General features: G+C 39.7%; 1 protein-coding gene across 3 annotated transcripts in view; it reads right to left on the reverse strand.

The window, feature by feature from the left end:
* Window positions 1-21,939, reverse strand: part of FERMT1 (FERM domain containing kindlin 1) — a 55,845-nt gene that overhangs the window by 30,178 nt on the left and 3,728 nt on the right. For all 3 annotated transcript variants that reach the window (XM_061126662.1, XM_061126660.1, XM_061126661.1), the window contains exons 2-6: window positions 17,070-17,238; window positions 14,540-14,773; window positions 11,512-11,658; window positions 9,892-10,105; window positions 8,009-8,111 (exon numbers count right to left, since the gene is read on the reverse strand). In XM_061126662.1, the coding sequence (XP_060982645.1) occupies window positions 8,009-8,111; window positions 9,892-10,105; window positions 11,512-11,658; window positions 14,540-14,773; window positions 17,070-17,220 (849 nt within the window). In that variant the 5' untranslated portion in view covers window positions 17,221-17,238. The remainder of the gene's footprint in view (window positions 1-8,008; window positions 8,112-9,891; window positions 10,106-11,511; window positions 11,659-14,539; window positions 14,774-17,069; window positions 17,239-21,939) is intronic.

Consider the following 21,939-nt stretch of genomic DNA (forward strand, 5'->3'; position numbering starts at 1 on the left):
GGTCCCAGGTCTTTTGCAGGTTCGTTTACTAACAGGGGCCCCAAAAGGTTTTCCCTGAGAACTCTTTCAGGGGTTTCAGTGATTCAGAAACACGTTTTTCCCTGGTAGAGACTGGCTACTGCTGCCCTCTCCTTGGCCCTCGATTTCCTTTGTCTCCTGGTTAATTGAAAACAGAAATCACCGAAGCATGTGGCCTCTGCCACCTCCATTGCTCAAATCCCTGTTTCTCCCCATCTAGTCAGTTCAATAGACCTCTCTCTCCTTCCACCAATCAACAATATGAAAAAATAATAAAGTCTACCTCCCATAGTTTCCATGCTCTCAGGAGAGGATTACTATTTGATCTAATCATTCAAGATTCTCTGTTAGTTGGGTAGCAACTTTTAGTATCTTTTAAGCCTCTTAATAAAACTGATGTGCCTTTTCTGGAGAAGGAAATGGCAACCCATTCCAGTATTTTTGCCTGGGAAATCCCATGGATAGAGGAGTCTGGTGGGCTATAGTCCATGGGGTTGAGAAAGAGTTAGACATGACTTAGTGACTAAAATACAACAACAAACCCTGTGAGACACCATCCTGCAGGTTGTTGTTCTCTTTTTTGCTGCATAGCATGCATTCCTTTTTTTGTGGTTGCTGGCTGGATGCTGTATTTAATGAAGTAGATATGAGTACATGCTAAAAATATAGCCTCAATACATAGAGATTATCATGCAGTTAGTATAATTTGGCATATGTGCTAATGTAATGAAAATAAGATTACTTCAGTGAACTATTTTGCATTTTACTTAAAATGAAACTAATTCATGGGGGATGTGTAAGACCCAGCATAAGGATAAAAGCAACATATTTCTAGTTATGTGACGATCAAGATTTATCACGTCTGTGTTGCTATATGGCCTCTGTTCAGTAATCTTAAATCTAATTTTAGGCCTAAAATTCCCATTTTACTCCAGAGTATAAAATGATTATATTGAAGCATAGACCTTGACAATGTAACTTTAAAGAATTAATAGAACTCTGTAAACATTGTTATATTATTTTTGTAAAAAATAAATGCAAATGTGTACATATATGTGTGTATATATATATGCATCTATATATCTACATAGGCTTCCCTTGTGGCCTAGACAGCAAAGAATCTACCTGCAATGCAGGAGACCTGGGTTTGATCCTGGTTGGGAAGATCCCCTGGAGAAGGAAATGGCAACCCACTCCAGTATTCATGCCTGGAGAATTCCATGGACAGAGGAGCCTGGTGGGCTACAGTCCATGGGGTTGCAAAGAGTCGGACATGATTGAGCAACTAACACACACACACACACAGACACACACACACAGACACACACACACAGACACACACACACACACACACACATGTATAAAGTATGGAAGGCCCTGGTTGATCACCTCCTGCCTTGACAGCACTTTTCTCTAAGATGTTAGACTTGACTGCTGCTTGTAAACCACATACTGCAGGCCTGAGGACTGAGTGCAGTTACAAGTAGAAAACACATCTTTCAAGGACAGAGTTTGTCTGCTTCCTAACAAGGAAGTTAATAACAAAGAAACATTTTTCAAAGAGGTTGGACTTTAAAAACTCCAGGTGAGCCTAATAAAAGGGAAAGTGTTGCTTTGAAGTCATAAAAGCTTTTTTATTAATGCACACATTTTAAAATGCCCTTAAATGGGGCAAAAGAGTATATAATGATGAAATTAATTTTGAATGAATTTAAAAGAGACAAAAGGTATACAATAAAAAGTTTAAGGATTATTTGATGCTTATCCTGTAAGAGTACCAAAATAATGTTAGCCTATTGGACTTTCTAAAACTTCCTCTGTCATAAAACAAAAAAAAAAGTCAATCTCTCTTTCTTCCTTGTTCCGCACAAATGGTGGTTTCCCTACTGACTGTTTTGTATCTTGTTCCTTTTTACTCAATAATATTCCCTGAACATGTTTCCCATCAAAAGGAAGCTGACTCATTCTTCCTAATCACAACACTATATGAATGGATCATAATGTATCTAACCAGTTCCCTACTGATAGATGTTTAGGTGGTTTCCAATGTTTTCCTAAAACAAACAATGTAATAATAACTATTCTTGCATACAGACATATTGATTCACATATTTGAGTATAACTGTGGTAAAAATACCAAAGGGTAGATTTGCTGGGTCAAAGCTATGCAGCATTGTAATTCTGACAGATACTGTCAAATAGTTTTCCACAGAGATTTAATTTGTACTTTGACCTACAAGCAGTGTATGTATGAAAGAACCTGTTTCTCCACACTCTAGATAAATAAGATAGTGTATGGAACTTTTTGTTCTTTGTGGACATAAGACTAAGAGCTGTTATAGTTCCTTTTCTATGAACTATGTGTTCATGTCCTTTGCTACTGGGTTGTTGCTATTTTATTACTGATTTGGAAGAACTCTTTATATATTAGAGAGTCTGGTCTTTTGTTTGTAGTAAGTATGACAATAACATTTTTCTACTTACTTGTAGTTTTTTGCCATGTATACAATTTTCATTTTTAATTAAAATGTATCAATCTTTCCTTTTATGGATCCTTTTTGCATTTCTAAAGTAATATTTGAAATGTTGTATTCTAGTACTCTCATACATCTGAGATTTTAATCGGTTCCAGTAGCCTACACCCTGTAGCTTGCTTGTATCTCTCCTCTGAAAGTCAGAGTAGAGAGGCTCCCTGGTCCAATTAACTGATTTAGCTCCTAAATACAGGATGCCTTGTATATTTGCAGTGGTTTCTTGGGTGCTATCTTTGCTCTTCTTAATTTGATCGTAGATTCTTTGAAAACATGAACTCTATCTTCAGCTTCTGTATCCCTCTACCCAGTACACAGTAGAAGCCTTAAACTTGGTTTCATTTACAGCACTCTGCAGTTTAGGAGGGGAAGGGAAGGAGGGCTGCCACAACTCTAGGTGGCTGGGAATCATCTTGCGCCGCAGTCCTATCCTGCCAGCCTGAATCTTCCTGTCATTTTTGGGTTAGCAGCTGCTATTTGGCTGTTAGATTGAAATACACTTTGTTCATGGGCTGTGGACAGAGAATTCCTTACTAATTAAGCAAGCAGAGACTGGAGGCAAAGAGCCTAGGACAATGGCCCTGGTGACCTTTGTCTTTGGTGTGCTTGCTCCCTTCTGGGATTATGATTCCTTTTAATCTTCCACTTTTTAAATTGTTTTTATTTTTTTCAAAAAAATTTGGCCACACTGAGAGGCATGTGGGATCTTAGTTTCCCAACCAGGAATCAAACCTACACCTGCTGTATTAGAAGCATGGAGTCTTAACAACTGGACCATCAGGGAAGTCTCATAATTTTCCACTTTTTAGACAACACATATTTAACACTGCTCTTCCATATTTGTTAACTTAGGCTGATGATCTGACATGTCTGAATTTTTTGACTGTGATGTCATTCACATGTTTCTGACAAATTTTTTAGAAGTAGATGACTGAGTTTATTTTCAGCAATGAGCTCAATTGCCAAAGCAAGGAATTTAATGTAGAATCTCTTGGCAAGGAAACTGATAGGAGGGCCTTCAAGACCTAGCTGATCCAATCACAGAGCAAGTGACCAAGGATCACTCTCCTAGCATCCTTGCAACATGTAGGGGTGGAGGGCAAAGGATATATCAGAAGTGTTCCCTATTTTCAAGGAGTCTGCATTTTGTGGAGAAAATTCGTGAATGTGGTACAATTAGAGGTAGGAGTCCTAAAATCATACTCAGTTGTGACTCAGAAAATGGAAGGGCCAGCATGACCAAGAATAGAGAAAAGCTCTTATTCTAGAAGGAATAAGACCTGAGTGTGATCCTGGGGCAGGGTTTCTGAATCTGGGAGTCTAAATCAGGTAGTCCATAAGCTTGGATGAGGAAAAACTACACCTCCATTTGCATCAACTCCTAATGGAAATTTAGCATTTCCATCCATGATGAATGGAGGCAACAAACTACAGTATTATAGAGCACTCATGACTACCAGAATCACAGATTTTTCATATTCCTCACAGTTGCTATTTTCCAATAATGCTCACATGCATCACCACCACTTCAATATTAAGCTAATTATGAGAATGGCCACTATATATTCTTGTTTATTCAATTAATGAAAGAGATTTACTTATATCCATTTTGAAAAAGATTTTGGTTACAATAGTTCAATATAATTATTCCTTACTGTAATCTTATGTTTTATTTCATAAATTTGAAAACCTTATTCTAATGTCCAGCAGTTTTGGGTCCTCAGCTGCTATCTTAGTTCTTGGCACATGGGTTGTTGTTTGTTGTTTAGTTGCTAAGTCATGTCTGACTCTGTGCAACCCCATGTACTGTAGCCTGTCAGGCTCCTCCGTCCAAGGGATTTTCCAGGTAAGAATACTGGAGTTGGGTTGCCATTTCCTTCTCCAGGGGATCTTCCTGACTCAGGGACCATTTCCTGCATTGGCAGGCAGATCCTTTACCACTGAGTCACCTGGGAAGCCCTTGGCACACAGTAGTTGTTTGACAAATAAATGAAAAAATAAACAACAGGGGTACAAGTCTGAAGAGACAAGATGGAGCCACATTCCTGACTTAGCAATTAGAAAATGCATAAATATGCTTTATTTATGTGTTATCAGATCTCAGAAAAAAAACTTATGTGTTAGAATAGATAGCATACAACAAGGTAGAATAAGCTACCTGGAAACTGGGCAAGGAAAGAGTAAGTTGAATCAGGAATGAGATTAAAAATTGAGGTCATAGAAAATGTAAAGATTTGGTTCTTTGATTTCTTTCATCAATGTCTTATAGTTTTCTGTATATAGCTCTTTTGTCTCCTTAGGTAGGTTTATTCCTAGGTATTTTATTCTTTTAGTTGCAGTGGTAAATGAGATTGATTCCTTAATTTATCTTTCTGTTTTTCATTGTTAGTATATAGGGATGCAAGTGATTTCTGTTTATTGATTTTGTATCCTGTGACTTTACCAAATTCACTAATTAATTCTAGTAATTTTCTGATAGTGTCTTTAGGGTTTTCTATGTACAGTATCATGACGACATAAACAGATGGAGGGATGTTCCGTGCTCCTGGGTTGGAAGAATCAATATTGTGAAAATGACCACACTACCAAAAACAATCTACAGATTCAATGCAGTCCCTACCAAATTACCAATGACATTTTTCACAGAACTAGAACAAAAAATTTCACAATTCTGTATGGAAATACAAAAGATCTCGAATAGCCAAAGCAATCTTGAGAAAGAAGAATGGAGCTGGAGGAATCAACTTGCTTGATTTCAGACTATACTACAAAGCTACAGTCAACAAGACAGTAAGGTATTGGCTCAAAAACAGAAGTATAGACCAATGGAACAGGAAAAAAAGCCCAGAGATAAATCCACACACATATGGGCATTTATCTTTGACAAACGAGGCAAGAATATACAATGTGAAAAAGACAGTCTCTTCAATTAGTGGTGCTGGAAGAACTGGACAACTAGTAAAGAATGAAATTAGAACATTCAGTAACACCATACACAAAGATAAACTTGAAATGGACTAAAGACCTACATGTAACACTAGAAACTATAAAACCTTAGAAGATAACAGGCGGAACACCATATGACATAAATCAAAGCAAGATCCTTTATGACCCACCTCTTAGAATAATAGAAATAAAAACAGAAACAAATAAATGGGACCCAATTAAACTTCAAAGCTTCTGCACAGCAAAGGAAACCATAAACAAGGTGAAAAGACAACCCACAGAATGGGATAAAATAATAGCAAACAAACAACTGACAAAGAATTAATTTCCAAAATATACAAGAGCTCATACAACTTAATACCAGAAAAACAAACCAATCAAAAAGTGGGCAAAAGACCTAAACACAGTTCTCCAAAGAAAACATACATAGATGGCTAATAAACACATGAAGAGATTTTTCAAGATCACTCATTATTAGAGAAACACAAATCAAAACTACAATGAGATATCACTTCATCTCAGACAGAATGGCCATAATAAAAAAAATCCACAAACAACAAGTGCTGGAGATGGTGTGGGGAAAAGGGAACCCTCCTACACTGCTGGTAGGAATGTAAATTGTTACAGCCACTATGGAAGACAGTATGGAGATTTCTTAGAAAACTAGGAATAAAACTACCAAATGACCCAGCAATATCACTTCCAGGTACATACCCTGAAGAAAACAGAACTGAAAAAGACACATGTACCCCAGTATTCACTGCAGCACTATTTACAATAGCCAAGACATGGAAGCAACCTAGATGTCCCCTGACAGATGAATGAATAAAGAAGTGGTGGTACATATATACAATGGAATATTACTCAGCCATGTAAAGGGATGCATGTGAATCAGTTCTAATGAGGTAGAGGAACCTAGACCCTATTACACAGAGTGAAGGAAGTCAGAAAGAGAAAAGCAAATATCATATATTAACACATATATATGGAATCTAGAAGGACGGTACTGACGAATCTGTTCACAGAACAGCAGTGGAGATGCAGACATAGAGAACAGACTTATGGACAAGGATGGGGGAGAAGAAGGAAAGCGTGAGATAAGTGGAGAGGGTAGCATGGATGCACATATACTAACATATGTAAATAGATAGCCGATGGGAATTTGCAGTATGACTCAGGGAACTCAAACTGGGCTCTGTAACAGCCTAGAGGGGTGAGAATGGGTGGGAGGTGAGAGGGAGATTCAAAAGGGAGGGGACATACGTACACCTATGGTTAATTCATGTTGATGTATAACAGAAATCAAACCAACATTGTAACCAATCATCAACAATTAAAATAAATAAATATTAAAAAAAAGATTTGGTTCTAACAGGCAACACAAAAAGAAAATCCTAATAGCTGTATAATTCACACTGCCCTTAGGAAAATTAAAACAATTGGTTAGGAAAAGCTGTAACAGTGATTTCTCCTCAAGATTTAATTAAAGAAGAACCAAAATTTGCTTTCTTACCACAGTTTGATGGAAGTGATGCACTCCAGACACAAGCCAGGTCCAGGGACAGAAAGCTGGATCTCAACCAAAGACCGAGCAAGAGCTCCACAGAAGGACAAGAAAAAGGGCTTATTTTAAAGAAGACACCAGTTAGAGAAGCTGTGAGCCCAGAAGGCCTCTGGAGACCAGATTTAAATTGAGGACTAAGGAGAAGACAATGGCACAAGAGACAGAGACACTGCCATGCATGAGGAAAGGATGGGCACAGAAGGTGACTTGGAGCAGGCTCCTCAAAGAGCAGCCCTTTGGTAATTGGACAAAAGCAGCCAGCACGGTACTGGGGTGGAAATAATACAATCCTTCTGTGCACTCAGGTGACCCAGCTTGTATTTTCTACTTTGGGCCATTTTAAGTGCTGGTTCACAGCTCTCCAAAAGGGAGAGCTGGGGCAAAGAAACAGCAGACATTCAGAGGCCTTGTTTCACCACTCAGCTGTCCTGGGAAACTTCAGGGAGGGGATGTGCACTTAATATGGGAGTTGGCAAGCAGCTGGGTTCTTCACTGACCCAGGTGACCCCTCTGTCTCACCAATCAAGACTCATTCAGCACTGTGGTAGGGAGCCAAGTGTGTGCTATCATGGGGTCCTGGCTTCTTCGCCAGAACCCCTACACCTCTTAATTTGGCCCTGACAACTCCTTTCTTCTTAAGCATGAAGGGCTCCGGCTTCATGCTGTGAGCCACTCACTCTCTTCTGTTCTGGGTCCCTGTGGACAGGGGCAGCACACAGCATGCATGAAGGTCCTTAGAGACTCCCCTAACTCAGGGGAAGCTCACCATTCCCACCAGAGACCAACAGGAAAATCCAGAGACCAGTATACACTTATTGGTCTAACCCTGCAGAGCTAAACAGAAAGTTACAAGAATTAATCCTAAGTTTGGTAACTAAATGATTCAGTTTAACACTTCTACGCATTTACATTAAAAAAGGAGAGAGAGAATAGAGAAAAAGTATCTTACTTTGGGATTCAAGTCAAAGAAAGTGTAGTATTTAAATCGTAACAGCAGCTGCTCATCCTCCTGGACGCCTTGTTCCATAAGGGAACGTGAGGAGTCTAGCCAACTAGAAAACAAGAAGATAAGTTTTAAAAGTCAATCAATTTTACACACATATTTTAGTACTATATAATATGATATATATACATATACATGTAAATGTAGGCATGTATGTCTATATACACCCTTGAACAAAGTCTGGGTGAGTAACATAGTCTAAGCCCAGTAAAGGAGACGACTTGATAATAGCTGTGCCTCCATTTTATCACACAGCTTTCTAAGTGCTTTTTTGTATTTATGTATTTTCTCACTGACACTTTAGAGTAAATCAGTGAAGGAGCCAGGGCAGTTATTGTTTTCCTAGCTTTAGCAATGAGGAAAATGAGCCTCAGTAACATTAAGTGACATGTTCAGGGTCCTGTGCCTCCTGGTGGAGCCAGAATGAGAACCTGCAGTTGCTGACTGCCGCACGTCCTAGTGCTGTGTGTACTTGCTGACTGCTGCCCACTTCCACACCAGGTGATCTGACCCCAAAGTGGCTTTATCTTATCGTCTAGAACTTTCTGTAACTATGGAAATATTCTGTATTGCCCAGTCCAATTGAATAGCCACTAGCCACATGAGGCTACTGAAGATCTAGATGTGGCTAGTGCCATGTTTTAATTTTAATTATATTCAAACATATATGTAAATGTCCGCATGCTGCTGGTGACTCCTGTACTGGGTAGCACAGTTCTAGAGTCTGAAAGATAAATACTGGGTAATGGTGAGAAGAGAATAAAAGTTAACAACGAAATGAGGTGGGAATGAGGGGCCTCCAATACCACTGAAAATGGCTTGAACTTCTATATATGAATATATAGAAGTTCATATTACATGTTTTATATATTTTATATATGTTTATATAAATTGCTTTTATTTATTTACATATAAAATATTCTATTATATAATCATATACTCCCCTGTGGGAGAATAAGAATATCCAAGATGCAGTCTCCATCCGAAAGGAACTGACAGTCAGTGGGGTGACCAAGCCTCATATTAAAGAAACAAGGGTGACTCTGGAGCAGTAGAACAGGACTTGAGGGAAGTGATCGATCTTCTGAGAAGATTGCAAGTGGCTGGGCCTGATAGGACAAACAGGAACAGGCCAGTAGAGCAGGAGGGAAGGAGAGGGTCCTGGAGCAGAGGAAAAGCTGGAGGCGAGGCAGTGACACAGGAATGAGCATGCACGTTGGGGGGACGGGGAGCATGAGAGCACAGCAGGACAGACAGATGGACATACGTGGGGTCTGATCTCACGGGATCAAAGGAGAGTATGAACTAGGATCCGGGGGAGTGGAATGCTAACAAATGTGACTTAACTTGGACAACGGTGAGTGAGATAAGTGGTGGTTTGAGAAATAGTTTGAGTGTATTTTCTGAGACCACGTCAAAGCTTAAGGACTCACTAATTGGAATGCAGAATGGAAAAGAGGTGCTCTACAAAGACAGTGGGGCCACTTTGGTCTCCCCTGCTGCCACAGAGGGGACCAGCCCACTTATAAGCTGATCTACATCTCATAAAATTTGCACACGTGTCCGAACAAAGAATTAGCATTCACATGCCAGTAAACCATTGAGTTAACCCAACCTGTAAATGTCACACTTTAAATGTATGGAAATGACAAACGGCTACATTTTGTCTTTTTTGTTGCTAAAATCAGTGCTGACCTTTGTGAATAGTATACAATTCTTAGGTGTGCTGACTTGAGAACTGAACAGCCCCTCCCTGCCTCATCTCCGCAGCATCTCTCTCACTACATTAACGTCAGTTCACAGAGAAGTAAAACAAGCCATGTCCTTACCCTGCGTTAAGCTTGGCTTTGTCAGCCAGAGACCGAGCCTGGTACATATCAGCAAGTGCTTCTGGTGATTGTGGGGGCTGGCTGAATGCTAGGATGCTGCAGTTTTGTTCTGTCAGAGGGCTGTCGCTGAACCAAGTCATTGTGGACGATGCTGGCGTTCCGTTTATGGGGTCATATGTGGGGGTCATGGTTTTACTGTATAAGCCAGGACTTACTGCAAAGCAAAGGAGAGTATGAACTAGGATATGAGATTTGGGATAAGAATCTTTACTACTATAATTATCAACACTGCTTGTACTAAAATGGATTTTGAACTTAAATGTTTGTATCATTTAGAAAAATCAGATGAATGATGGCAGAAGTTAAACACAGGTAAAACTCCAGTCTGAATATTTAGTCCCTGGAAAGCTTGGAAACTCACAGGTTGTAAAAACTTCCAAAATCAACCCAGACAAATGTGGGACTACCTCCTTCTCAGTAATTCAAAATTCCCTTATATCAGTAGTGAGTTCTGGCACTATTAGAAAACTGGAGCTCTCACAGAATACATGCATATACTTTATTTTTTGGCAAATCTCTTAAATTGCAATGCTTACCACTTTAAAGAACTTAGCTAGTTGATGGTTTATAAATCATCTGACTCTAATTTGCATAAGGGAAGTATAAGTAAACCCTTTCATTCTTTGTACTGGAATATACTATGCAAGAAACTCTCAGTGCTGCAAGCAAGCTAGAGATTCATTCTTATATATAGGTATATCTCATTTCACCATGCTTCAAAGATATGTTTTTTTGTTTTTTAACAAGTTGAAGGTTTGCAGCAACTGTGCATAAAGTAAGTCTCCTGGCACCATTTTTCCAATGGCATTTGCTTACTTTGTGACTCTGTGTTACATTTTGGTAACTCCTCCAATATTTCAAACTTTTTTTCATTACTATTATATTTGTCACTGTGATCAGTTATCTTTCATTTTACTACTACGACTTGCTGAAGGCTCAGATGATGTTAGCATTTTTAGCAATAAAATATTTTAAATTAAGGTATGTACATTTTAAAAAGACATACTGCTATTGTACTCTTAATGGTAGCAATATAGTGTAACTTTTATATGCGCTGGGAAACAAAAAAAAATTTATGCAACTTGCTTTATTACAGCAGTCTGCAGTATCTCTGAATATGTCTGTAAAAATAAAAGGATGACACTTTTCTTGAATTTTTACTGCCCCTCCTGTTACATACACAATGCAAGATTTAAACTGAATTCAGTAAAGAGTCATGTGAAGGTAGACTCAGGAAGAGAAGTATATTTGAGTGATCTAACAAATTTCCTTATCCCACAAATCCATGGTCAATTCTGCTAAAGTTTTTCATTCATCAGCAACATAATATATACAATTAAAATAATGAGCTATATAACATACCTTATTAAAAAATTTCTGTTCTAAAATTAGTTGGATATTCTTTCCTTATCACTGGAATCCTTAGTTTTAGTCCTTGTTTAGGGAGAGAGGCAGGAAGGCTAAGTAGAGGGGAAGGAGAGTTCTTGGGACTTAAGAATTTAAGAAATTCTTGGATTTAATAATAAATTAAAATAATGAAACACCTATCATGAATCTTACCAGATGGACCTGAAATTGTTGGAGAACCCTCCAGGTTTAAAATATCTTCAATTACGGGCTCCTTATTATTTTTTTCTTTTTTCTTCTTCTTTTTAAAATATTCACCTGAAGGCTTTAATAAAGATAGTTCTTCTGCTCTTCTAATATCTAAAAATAAATATAAAAAAGAAAAGCAAGAAGTAAAAAGAAAATTCCTTCTAAGACTTTGAGTCATGTTGGGCATTTGAAACCATTTCTCAAAAAACTCCTGAGAAGTAAATGGAACTAAATGACATTCCTTTTGAAGAAATTGAAGATCAGTGACCCCCAAAATGGGTGTGTGGGGATCAAACAGTGGAGGGAGATTCATTCTAGGAAAATTTCTAGTTTTTTTTTAAATCTGTTGTGAAATTATTTCAAACATATTCAATGCTAGTATGGTGGCCCCTTCCCATGCTCGGATTCCTAGTGTTTCACTGTTCTTGTGTCATTTACTTACTAGCAGTTTTCCCCTCCCTCCTTCCTTCTTTCCTTTCTCCCTTCCTTTTCTGTTTTTAGGTTTTTAAGCAACCAGCAAGGACTCCATCTTTTTCTTTATGGACCAGTGGTCCTCAGAGCCCTTCTCTGCCCTGTGGCTTCTTCCATCCTCGCGGCAGACATCCTAGGCACCTTGTCCATCTCCTGACCCTCCCCATTTTGGTGCACCTCCCTCCAATGGTAGCTAGGATGTATTTCTTTATCCAAGGGCCTGATCTGGATGCCAGAGTCCTCACTCCCCAGAGATGCAACAGGTCACATGAGTTCAGAGAGTTAACATTCCCCAAGAGCAGCCCTCAATGACTCAGTGATTGGTGGAATGGTATATTAACACCCCAGCTCCCTCACCCCTTGGTTGCACAGCTCCAAGGCATGACCACACTGCTTCCCAGAGGGCCCCAGCTGTCCACAGTGTGAGCTGATTAGTGACACTAGCTTATTAGCAGCCTTCTCTTCCCAGTCTCATTTTACCACTCCCAGCCAGTGTTTCCTGGCATAACCTTTCCAAATAAATAATATTTGTACTTGAATTCTTAGCTCTGCTTCTGGAGAACTCAAGCTAAGAAGATAGTCCCCACTGTCCTCCATTACTCAAATATACTTCTAACTGCCATTTCCAATTAGAACTGATTGTACACTGGGCTGTTATGATCCCAGGCAAAAATCAAGGAATGTGGATGTTAGAATCTCTGGGCAGCTTTCCTGGAGGTAAATGCACTAATTCCACAGGTATTCCCACCTCTTAGTTCAGCTGAGGTTGAATCTGGCAGTTGCACTGCCAGTAAACAAAGTCAGGTTGCAACACATACCTGTAACCATTCCAAATGCATAATTTATACACAAAACCAGGAGATGAGTAAAAATTCCCAGTGGAAGCATTAGTAACAAAACAAAACAAAAACCCCACTGATATCTAAGCCCAAGGTTTGTATCTTGTCTTTTCTTTGAGAGAAAAAAAAATCATTCTATTGCTAGATTTGATTTAAGTTCAGTTGGTCAGATATAAAAAGTGATTATTAGGGAATTCCCTGGAGTTTCAGTGGTTAGGTCTTGGAACTTTCACTGCAGGGGGCATAGGTTCGAAGTTCAATCCCTCAATGAGGAACTATGATCCTACATGCTGTGCATCTTGGCCAAAAAAAAATGTGATTATTAGAAATGTCAAGTTGAGTTGTTTAGAGTTACCATGAAGGTGTAATCTGGAAAGAAAAGAATGTATGAATGCTTCTGTTTATTTAAACACTTCAAATTTTTGAACCCAGCTATAATGTGTGTTTCTAGTCCACTGTGGTGTCTGAAATGTACATTTTATTTACTCATTTACTGTCTTCAAATTTTCATTAGAATATTATTGAAAGCCAGGTACCTTGTGCTTATATCATTTTCTCCCCATGCATCAAGGACAATTCTGGAACTTACCTTTTGTAATGGAAGCTTCCAATCATTTATCTGGTCAGCAAACAGTTACTAAGCAGATGACATGTGTCGGGCATTGTGCTAAGTGTTAGGAAGAGACATGCTCAAGAAACGGCTGTCTTCATCCTATATAATACCATACCAGCCTGCACCACTCAACACTGGCACTCTCCATACTGTGTACATTATCAGACATTTTCCCTTTTTTTCCTCCATTACCTACCCCTTTAACATCTTATTTTTTACATGATTTATTTTCTGTCTCTGTCTGCTACAATGGAAGCTCAGGGAGGGCAGAAGGTTTGGATTATTTTTATTGCTAACCAATCTCTAGCACTCACCATAGTGCCTGCCAAGTCAAAATATATATTTGCTGAAGGAATGAATAAGCAGTTTACAATTTAATGGGGAAGATAGATCACCTACTCGCGTAGTGTATATACTTTGCTCAAATACTAAATATTAGCCTGGAACTCAAGAATATACCTACACACTCAAAAAATATACTTCCTGACCCAGAGTTTGCTACTATTATGGAAGTCCCAGAAAGAAGAAATGGTTTGGGCAGTGTTGTCCCTAAAGGCTGTTAAAATTTTTGATCCATAAGCAACTGTACGTTTCTGCTTAAAATAAACTCCACAAATGATGTTTATGGACAGAGTTATTTACTGGAGCCAAGTGTTAGGGAAGCAATTAAGACATTGCATCACCATTATCTCAAAAACAACATAGACTTATCAGCTCTATGGTGATAATGATTTAATGGAACTCTTTTTGTTTGTCTTCAATATAACAATTTCAGTATGACTTAGGGAAATGAGTTTTGGGGTGGAAATCTTAATGGAGCTGTCTTTTCTGTTTGCAAGTTTCTTCTGAAATAGCTTTAAGCTTTGGGTAAATGAACCTGATTTACTCTGATAATGTTCCATCTGGTTTAACTTCACTTAAATGGCTAAAGTCCCCAGAACTGGGCTTGAAAACTGTGCTCTTAGTAAGGGATGTAAAGGCAACCACTTGTGGGCAGAAGTGCATGTACTTTCTTGTCCTCTTTTGCTGACAGTATAGAGGGTAGGGATGCCTGCCTGCGGGGACTCACTCAGGGCTCTGCAGATGTCGCTGACAGCTCTGAAGACCACAGTCGAGAAGCTGACTCGCAGCCGCACTGTCTTCATGTTTGGCAGGCGGAGGCGAAGCATTTTATGTTGAGGGGTAAAGACAAGCTTTGCATCTGCCTGGACCCCACATTTGTCCAGAGTCCAGTGTGTTTTCAGAAGCCAGCAATGTTTCTGTTCCCACCAAAGGGCAAAGTCTGACCAGTCCTGGGCTATGTCTGCAAGAATAGAGAACAGAGCGCAGTAAAGTGAGAGCAAGCACTTGCACCCTGGAGTCAAGTCCTGCATGTGCAAAACCAAAGCCAATGCTGGTCTTCCACTCTCATCTCTTCCCACAACCCAAGGCTCCATCATTCGTGGCTTCCTGTCAAAGTCCCTAAGACAAGGCAGTTAGAAGACCGACCGAACCTTACCTTCTTTATATATAAATACTATGGAAGGAACAAAAACATACAACTTTTATTCACGATGAAATGTTAAAGTTTTCTTCTCCCAAGTCCCTCAGTGCCACGGTCCTTTCTGGGAAGGCCAGAAGCAAAGCTTTATTTAATCAAGATGATTTCTCTAATAGAAATGAACCCTTCCAGGTGCCTGGTGGTCTGGTGGTTAAGAATCCCCCTTTCAATGCAGGGGACGTGGGTTTGATCCCTGGTCAGGGAACTAAGAACCCACCTGCTCTGGGGCAACTAAGCCCATGTGCTACAACTAGAGCAGCCCATGCACCCCCAACACCACCACAACAACGAGAAAAAATATATGAATCCTTCAGACACCGGCTCACAAGGGAATATCAAAAGCTTCTGGTCAAAGTGCACACAGAACTACTGAGAAGTTTACATTTCACTGTTCTCAGGAATGTCTACCTGTTATCAGTACCACTGCATTACCAGTTTCCAAAACTGTTTACACTAAAATCAAAGCTGAATATTTTCTCTCTCAATGGTAGCATCAACACTGAACCCTTCCACTTCTTCAATGCCCCTTGGCATCAAGATTGAATCTTTCCCCCTTGCCAATGTTAGAGCCATATGCAATCTTTTATTTTGCTAAATTGAGAGCCACCAGTACTTTTACTTAAAAAATGGTTTCTCCCTCTTTCTCTCTTTTTAAATTAGAAAGCCTTTCTCTGAGCGCTATTAGTAGAAGTATAAATGCTGTAGGCTTCCCCCATGGCTCTGTGGTAAAGAATCTGCCTGCAATGCAGGAGATGTGGGTTCAATCCCTGGGCTGGGAAGATTCCCTGGAGGAGGGCATGGCAGTCCACTCCAGTATTCTTGCCTGGAGAATCCCATGGACAGAGGAGCCTGGCAGGCTACAGTCCACGGGGTCACAAACAGTCAGACATGACTAAAGCGACTGTGCACAGCGCAGTGCACATAAACGCTGTAATGCTGTAACTATTTTGGAAAGTCCTACGATTCAGTGACTTTTCTCTGATCTATATACCCAACAGAAACGCCTATACTTACCTAAAAAAGGTACTATCTATAAAAGCCCCCATATGTAAAGAACCCAATATCCATAAACCATCAGGTAAATGGATAAATTGCAGGGGAAAAAAAAAAAATCATATAATGGAATATTATACAGCAATGAGAATCAAAGAACCCAAACTATATGCAATAAAATGGATAAATCTCACAGACATAATGTGGCATGAAAGAAAGCAGATGCTTGAGGGTATATTATCCTGTATAATTCCACATATATACAGTTTGCAAACAAGTAAAATTATTCCTTTGGAGTAACAATTCAGGATAATAGCTAACCTTAGTGGGACAGTGGCTGGGAGGTGTCAGATGTGGGACTTGGGTGGGGGAACAGGTACTGCTTTGTATCTTGATCTGGGTGGTGGTTATATGACTTTGTGAAAATTCACTGAAATATACACTTATGATAATTGCACTTTTTGTATGTATATTATATTCCAATGAAGACTTAACTTAAAAATACTTTATATCACTAGTATAAGTCAAAAGCCAACACTGGTGGTCTTAAATAGAAGACAAAAAAATAAATGCAAAGAAAATAAAACATTAAATTCTAGGTCCATCATGTTGACTCCTGATGTGAAGACTCTGACCCTGAAGACTTCTTTTCTTGTTTAAACAAGGGCTAGTAGCAAACGGTGGGTAAGGGCACTGGCACCAGGCTGCTTGCTCACAGAGCAATCAAGCATTGACAAAAAATCACATTAATAGTCTAAAGCTCCAGGTGTGGTCTAAGGTTACCCTAGATGTCACCATGGAGGGTGACCTCATTCCAGTGCAAATAGGTTATTACACCTGCTGGGGAGCTTCCGTTTGCTACCAAAGACACAAGTTTTGACAGAAGGGGTCAGGGGGTTGTTTGGGCTCCTTCAGGGCTCCCCATTTCTCTTCTTCCTGCAAAAAGGAGCCATTGCAAGATGGATGATCAGAAAAACTTAGTCAGACAGCCTAGTTCAGTCATTCAGTGACGATGCGACATAGAGGGTTTCAAATGTAGAGAAACCATAAATAGGCAGCAACTTACTTATCTGTTCCACTAACTTGAGCATCACTCCCCCAATGTGCAGGTCTCCAGACACTCTCAGTGTGATGTCCTTCTGCTCCTCTTCATTTGGATTATCAACTCGGACCACAAGCTCCCAAGAAGCAGATGCAAAGTCACTGGATGAAAGCATTGTGGCAAATACAGGTGTCTACATGAAAAAAGGCAGACAGACCAGAAGGAAACTGAGGCTCGTTAGGCAGACTCTGCAGAGCAAAACTTTCTTTTCTCTCATTTTTAGTCCCCTCCTCAAAAATGCTGCAGAGTTCCTGATATTAAATTCAGCATCTTAACTTTAAAGACAAAAAGTCTTATAAAAACGATCTCTTCTAAATCTCTTGTACTTTAAACTTTCCACCCTCCCAGGTCCACCTAGCTACTTATTTTCTGTGTCTACCCAATGCATCCATCCCTTTCTACTGACTTTTCTTGACCTTCTATGAACTACTTTAGCAATAGGCAACAAATCATGACAATGCTTGACACACACAAAAAATCACATTTATTGAAGTATAATTTGCATACAATAAAAGGCATTGAATTGAAATGTATACTTTGATGCATTTTATTGTATGCATATTATACTTAAATAGAGTTGATTTTTAAAAGAATATCATTGAAATCTATACATAGATATTATTACATTCCTTCCATAAAATAGTAAGGACATTTTCTGGTATGAAAATTAAAAAAAAAAACAGAACAAAATAGTTTCTTTTTTAGTCATATAACATGTAGTTTTATCTTAAGCACATAAGAGATACAGGTCATTAATAATTTGTTTTTGTTGTTCAGTCACTAATTCATGCCCCTCTCTTTGTGACCCCATGGTCGTATGCTAGGCATGCTAGGCTTCCTTGTCCTACACCATCTTCCAGAGCTTGCTCAAACTCATGTCCATCCACATGTCCATCTTGATTCCAGCTTGTGAGTCACCCAGCCCAGCATTTTGTATGATGCATATAAGTTAAATAAGCAGGGTGACAATATACACCCTTGACGTACTCCTTTCCTAATTTGGAACCAGTCCATTGTTCCATGTCCAGTTCTAACTGTTGCTTCTTGACCTGCATACGGGTTTCTCAGGAGGCAGGTAATGTGGTCTGGTACTCCCATCTCATTAAGAATATTCCACAGTTTGTTGTGAACCACAGAGTCAAAGGATTTAGCATAGTCAATGAAGCAGATGTTTTATTTGAATTCCATTGCTTTCTTCATGGTCCAACAAATGTTGGCAATTTGATCTCTGGTTCCTCTGCCTTTTATAATTTCAGTTGGTATATCTGGAAGTTCTCGGCTCATGTATTGCTGAAGCCTACTGCACAGGATTTTGAGCATAATCTTGCTACCATTGAAATTAGTGCAATTGTACAGTAATTTGAACATTCTTTGGCATTGCCTTTCTTTGGGATTGGAATGAAAACTGACCCTTTCCAGTCCTATGGCCACTGCTGTGTTTTCCAAATTTGCTGGCATATTGAGTGCAGCACTATCACAGCATCATCCTTTAGGATTTGAAATAGCTCAACTGGAATTCCATCACCTCCACTAGCTTTGTTTGTAGTGATGCTTCCTGAGGACCACTTGACTTCGAATTCCAGGATGCCTGGCTCTAGGTGAGTGATCACACCATCTTCTGTGTATTCTTGCCACCCTTTCTTAATCTCTTTTGCTTTTGTAGGTCCTTACCATTTTTGTCCTTTATTGTGCCTATCTTCACAATGAAATGTTCCCTTGCTATCTCCAGTTTTCTTAAAGAGATCTCTAGTCGTTCCAGTTCTATTATTTTCCTCTATTTCTTTGCATTGTACACTTACGAAGGCTTTCTTATCTCTCCTTACTACTCTCTGGAACTTTGCATTCAGTTGTGTATATCTTTCCCTTCCTCCTTGCCTTTCACTTCTCTTCTTTTCTCAGCTTCTGTAAGGCCTCCTTAGAGGTCTCTGCCATTCCCTTCTCCAGTGGACCGGATGTCCACAGGACAACACGGCAGCAGCAGCCTGAAGAGGCACTGGCAGCCTGGGAAACAGCTTCAGAGAGATCACACCGGAGACGGAGATGGGAGCAGAGAGCAGGAGGAGAGGAGAGGAGAGGCTGGGGCCAGAGCTCGGCGGTGGTGGGGGATCGGCTCCAGGGTGACCCTCAGCAGCAGAGAGGCCGAGAGGGGCCCTCTGCTCCTGGGTGGTGGATCAGCCCCATGGTGGCCAGGGGCAGCACATATTCAACTTACTTGAGTTACCATTTTATATTATATATATCATGTAAGTTTTTGGACACACTTTTGGCAAAATATTTAAAACAGGAGTGACAGACATACAATCCCCCTCTTCAAAGTACAGACGGGGTGAGTGCTTCAAACCCACAGTGTCCCATCATTGGAGGAACTGAATGAAGCTAAGCAGTATCAAAACTGAGTGTTTTGAGTAAAACAGGAAGACTGGAATCCCAAATTTGCAAAACTTAAAAATGTCAACTCTCTCTTAAGTAGGAAGCAAATGATAATACCTCTCCTGGCTATTTTAAGATTTGAAATAAAAATCTGTCATTTAAGTGATGACAAATCTGTTTCACTTTGCTAGGTAAAGACAGCTTATGAGAAATCCCTGTTTTCATAAGGCCTGTTCTTGAAAACCATCAGTGTATGCAAAGGGCCCGGGAAAGGGTCTCTCTAGGGGAAAGTGCCCAGGAACCCTGTGGATCTTATTTATACGCAGATTTTATTCAGCAGGATCTTATTAACATCCAGGTTCTAGTCGAAGATCTGGGATGGATGTGGAAACCCTGCATTCATAACCAACTCCAGCTGATGCTAGTCTTCATCTTACACTGTTAAAGTCACAACAGTCACTTAAAAAATTAGCTCCAGTCTCAGTTCCTCCCTTCCACCTAATTAGATCAGTATTAAGCTGCTGCTGCTGTTAAGTCACTTCAGTCGTGTCTGACTCTGTGCACCCCATAGACGGCAGCCCACCAGGCTCCCCTGTCCCTGGGATTCTCCAGGCAAGAATACTGGAGTGGGTTGCCATTTCCTTCTCTAATGCATCAAAGTGAAAAATGAAAGTGAAGTTGCTCAGTCGTGTCTGACTCTTAGTGACCCCATGGACTGCAGTCTACCAGGCTCCTCCATCCATGGGATTTTCCAGGCAAGAGTACTGGAGTCGGGTGCCATTGCCTTCTCCGAGTATTAAGCTAGGAAGTCCAATAGTTTGGCCATCTGATGCAAAGAGCTGATTCATTTGAAAAGACCCTGATGCTGGGAAAGATTGAGGGAAGGAGGAGAAGGGGACGACAGAGGATGAGATGGTTGGATGGCATCACTGACTCGATGGGCATAGGTTTCAGTGGACTCTGGGAGTTGGTGATGGACAGGGAGGCCTGGCGTGCTGCGGTTCATGGGGTTGCAAAGAGTCGGACACGACTGAGCGACTGAACGGAACGAAGCTAGGACCATGGTGACCTCTGAGGAACATTATTTTTAATATTAAGCACTAAATCCTGTGGACAGGGGAGCCTGGCAGGCTCCAGTCCATTTGGTCACAAGAGTTGGACATGACTTGGTAACTAAACCACCAACCACTAATTTTAGTAAAAACTCTCAAGAAAGTGGGCATAGAGGAAACCTACCTCAACATAATAAAGGTCATAAATCAGAAACCCACAGCAAACTTCATTCTCAGTGATGAAAAGGTGAAAGCATTTCCCTGTAAGATCAGGAACAGGGACTTCACTGGTGGTCCAGTGGTTAAGAATCCACCTTGCAATGAAGGGGACATAGGTTTGATTCCCCTGTAGGGGAACAAGATCACACATACCCTGGGGCAACTACTGAGCCTGTGTACTCCAGAGCCTCTGTGCCAAAACTAGAGAGCCCACATGCTGCAACTACTGAAGCCTGCACACCACAACTAGAGTCCCTGTGAGGCAATGAAGGATCCCATGTGTTGCAACTAAGACCTGATGCATATAAATAAATAAATAAAGATCAGGAACAAGACAAGGATGCTCACTACAGCCACTTTTATACAACATAGTATTGGAAGACCTAGCCACACCAATAAGACAAGAAAAAGAAATAAAAGGAAGCCAAACTGGAGAGGAAGCAGAAAAACTGTCACTGTTTGCAGATGACAGGACACTATATATAGAAAACCCTAAAGATGCCACCAGAAAACTACTAGAGCTAATCAGTGAATCTGGTAACATTGCAGGACATATGTTATATATATATATATGTTAGAAACTTATATATAAGTTTCTTATATATGTATAACATATATATATGTTGTTTATGTTTATAACATATATATATTTGTTATATATATATGTTTATATATCTATATAAACATATATATATGTTTATGTTTATATATATATATATATAGAGAGAGAGAGAGAGAGAGAGAATCTGTTGCATTTCTGTACACTATCAGAGAAATTAAGGAAACAATCCTACTTACCACTACATCTAAAAGAATAAAATGCTTAGTCATAAACCAACCTAAGGAGGTAAAAGATCTGTACTTAGATCTATTTACAAGACACTGATGAAAGAAATGGAAGATAATACAAACAGATGGAAAGATATACCATGTTTATGGGCTGGAAGAATTAATATTCTTAAAATGACTATACTATGCAAGGAAATCTACAGATTTAGTGCAATCCCTATAAAAATACCAAAGGCATTTTTCACAGATCTAGAATAAATAATGTAAAAATTGGTATGGAAACACAAAAGGCCACCAATAGTGGAAACAAGCTTGAAAAAGAAGAACAGAGCTAGAGGAACCATGCTTCCTGATTTCAGATTACACTACAAGGCTACTGTACTCAAAACAGCATGGGACTGGCA

The sequence above is a fragment of the Dama dama genome, chromosome 23 (genome assembly GCF_033118175.1).
Source record: "Dama dama isolate Ldn47 chromosome 23, ASM3311817v1, whole genome shotgun sequence".
In the NCBI taxonomy this organism is placed as follows: Eukaryota; Metazoa; Chordata; class Mammalia; order Artiodactyla; family Cervidae; genus Dama; species Dama dama.